We start from the raw sequence: 2,833 nt of genomic DNA on the forward strand, positions 1-2,833 counted from the left end.
CACACAAAAAATGGAAATGCTCACTCTTCTATTTTTTTTTTTTTGAATGCCCACTCCAAGGGAGAGTCTTATCTAGGACTCATGACTTATGAGTTAAAAATGTGTTTTCTCTGAGAACTCTCATGCGAGACAATGTTCATATCAATCGTTGCTTTTGATAACAGCAATTTTTTTTTTTTAATATCTATGGCAGAGCTGCCAAAACAGACACCTCCAATTTCATCACGGACTCTTGATTAGCTCATTGAGAATTCTTAGCCTATGGTTTTGTATATTTTTGCGATATTGCATTTACGATCATTTTTTTTCATGATGCCTAAAAGCTTTTTTTTTCCCATAAGGACTCAAGTGGTGCCAGTGTGCCAAATTCTTGGCGATGTAACCTGCATAACAGACAGCTGTGATGTCATCAATATCCCCTCAGATTGCTGAGGAGAAATCAATTAAGTTCCCTGAATGACCGATCAAAGTATACATATAGCATTATGTGCAATTTCAAATCACGGTCTGGGGCTGCACGCACTGTCAAATAAAGACAAAACATTGTTGCTTGAAAAAGTGTAACACGGGAAAGCAAGAACGGCTGTCCCTTTTATTGCCGGCAACATTTTCAAATGCATTCTCACGGTCCCTGTGGGAACTGTAACAGCACTTGCGTGTTCCTCAGTGTGATGACCACACAATGCAAAAGGTGCAGTGTTATTTCGACTTTTGTTTCTCCCACTGTTCTGGCGTTAGGGTCTTCTGTTCGAACGCATGGATGTCTTTCAGCTCCTCCGCTAAGCAGGTGTTCACCATCCTAAAAATGCCACACCCTTTGATCATGTTATATGTCATATCAAAAGCATTGCCATTCTGGAATTTGATTTCAGTGTCCACTGCGTACCTGTGTCTCTGTAAGAGGGGCTTGCCCTCAAACTGGGAAGAGACCACAAGCACTTTGAAGCTGGCGGCACATCTGTTGGCGGACGTGTCCTCCACGTCCTACACAACACAAATGACGGAGCATACTAATATTGACTGCAAATGTTCCAAAGTGAACGAGTGTAAGACACCTACCACATATTCCGCCGCAAGCTCTGTTCTAAGTTTATCCCGGATGTGATCGGATGTTAAGGCCATGCCTGCAACAGCAGAAAACAGGTGATGGTTTATGTGTTTTCACCAAGACTACCTTGTGCATAAATGTGATAATCGAAGGCGTGTCTCGTAAATTAAACTGCAACCGAAAGTAACGTTAGTTTAAATCCAAATTTAAGGCTGCCATCGTCATATCAAACACAAAGTCACAACATTAAGAGGATCAAATGTATTCCGCACTACAACAAATCAAAAATACAGTACATACTTGAAACATTGTAGATCGACTTCCTGCTATTTTCAGTTTCACTAACAGTGGTCCTGCGAAAGATCCAATCACATTGCACGGTCATAAGCAGAGCCAATCAGATGCTCTGGAAAAATCCGGCGAGCGTTACTCGGCGCGAGTCCTTGAACGCCTGACTTGAAACATTCCTTTCTCTCGTGGAGAAAAAAAACATCCAACATTTTTCTTTTAGACATATGCCATATACAAAACAAACATAATATAAGATTACATATAGATTAGTTTATGTTCGCATCATAGTAAAGGAAGTTTTTTGTTAGGAACAGGCAATATTTCTTGACTACTAACACGTTTTTAAAAATCTTGAGGTGAGGCAGCGATATCTAAAAATGCTTTTCATTTATTTCACGTGTTTATTTGGGTAAAATCAAATGTATAAATGTATGTACTAAACGCTGGAAATGTTTTTTTTTTGCTTACGAGCTGAGGGGTTGATTTATTTCAGTTTCGAAACATGAGGTCCTTTGAAAGATCCAATCAAAGACGGGGATCGCATTAACAGCCAATCAAATCCTCTGTAAAATCGCGAGCGTGTGGTGGTCGATTTTCAAAGTAGCAAATTGTTCAGTGCCTGAATGAAAGTACTTCTTCTCAAATAAGTAAAAATATGTATTCTTTTCATTTGAGAGTCATAATACATATAAATATATCATTTTAGTTATGTATTTCAACTTTTTCCTTGACAACACAACAGCGAGGAAGATTTTTATGCCATTCAAAACAGGCAATAGACTTTAAAATTTGGACTCGTTGTGAAATGCCTAATTTTGGAATAGTTCCCAAAATGTCCAGCACGAGCAGAACGTTTTGAAGTCGGATGAGTTACATTTGCTTCAGGAATGTGGGATGGATCAGGTCCGCTACTCAAAGAGTTCATTTGGCAAGTCGCCAATGTGAAATGCATGAAGAAAAAAAAATGTCCTCACTGAGCTGAAGGTGAAAAGCGGACAGATGCAGGCACTTCTGGAGGATTTTCTTAAGGCAAAATGTGGAACGGTGGGAATCTTGGGCATGTCCGGCATTCACACAAACGTTTTCATCACCCTCCTGAGGATAAGCGGAACAACTATACAGGCAAACTCATGTTCTGACTCCAACCCTATTGAGAACCCGCTTCAAAGGAAAATCGCGATACAGTGAAACTCCTCTACAATGAAATCATGTTTGCAGCAAGAAATTTTTCACAACAGGGGGTTTTTCACTGTAGCAAATTTGATCTCAGATGTAAACGCGCGCACACACACACACACACACACACACACAAACGAACGCATGTGTACTCTATATTTTTATTCCAATAGTGCATAAGTATGAATGTACACTTATTTGACACTTCATATAGTCAGTGTAGAAAGAAAAAAGGGAAAGAAATTGCGAAATTTACGATCAGCATTCACTTTCACTGACATCAATTTCTTGGATAATGTCTTTTATTTTGCTTCCTCC

The 2,833-nt window shown here is 39.4% G+C and overlaps 1 protein-coding gene across 2 annotated transcripts; it reads right to left on the bottom strand.

The window, feature by feature from the left end:
- Nucleotides 1–553: 553 nt before the first annotated feature.
- On the bottom strand, nt 554–1,509 carry LOC109508294 (bolA-like protein 2). 2 transcript variants are annotated; one of them, XM_019858191.1, is made up of 4 exons: nt 1,505–1,509; nt 1,060–1,124; nt 887–984; nt 554–799 (listed from the first exon to the last, which is right to left on the bottom strand). In XM_019858191.1, the coding sequence occupies exons 2-4, from the start codon at nt 1,120–1,122 to the stop codon at nt 700–702; spliced, it is 261 nt and encodes an 86-aa protein (XP_019713750.1). In that variant the 5' UTR covers nt 1,123–1,124; nt 1,505–1,509; the 3' UTR covers nt 554–699. The 2 variants fall into 2 exon arrangements, with proteins under 2 accessions (XP_019713750.1, XP_019713748.1); XM_019858189.1 differs by lacking the exon at nt 1,505–1,509 and adding an exon at nt 1,349–1,466.
- Nucleotides 1,510–2,833: the final 1,324 nt, after the last annotated feature.

Source organism: Hippocampus comes, unplaced genomic scaffold, assembly GCF_001891065.2.
Source record: "Hippocampus comes isolate QL1 unplaced genomic scaffold, H_comes_QL1_v1.1 scaffold48, whole genome shotgun sequence".
Classification (NCBI taxonomy): Eukaryota; Metazoa; Chordata; class Actinopteri; order Syngnathiformes; family Syngnathidae; genus Hippocampus; species Hippocampus comes.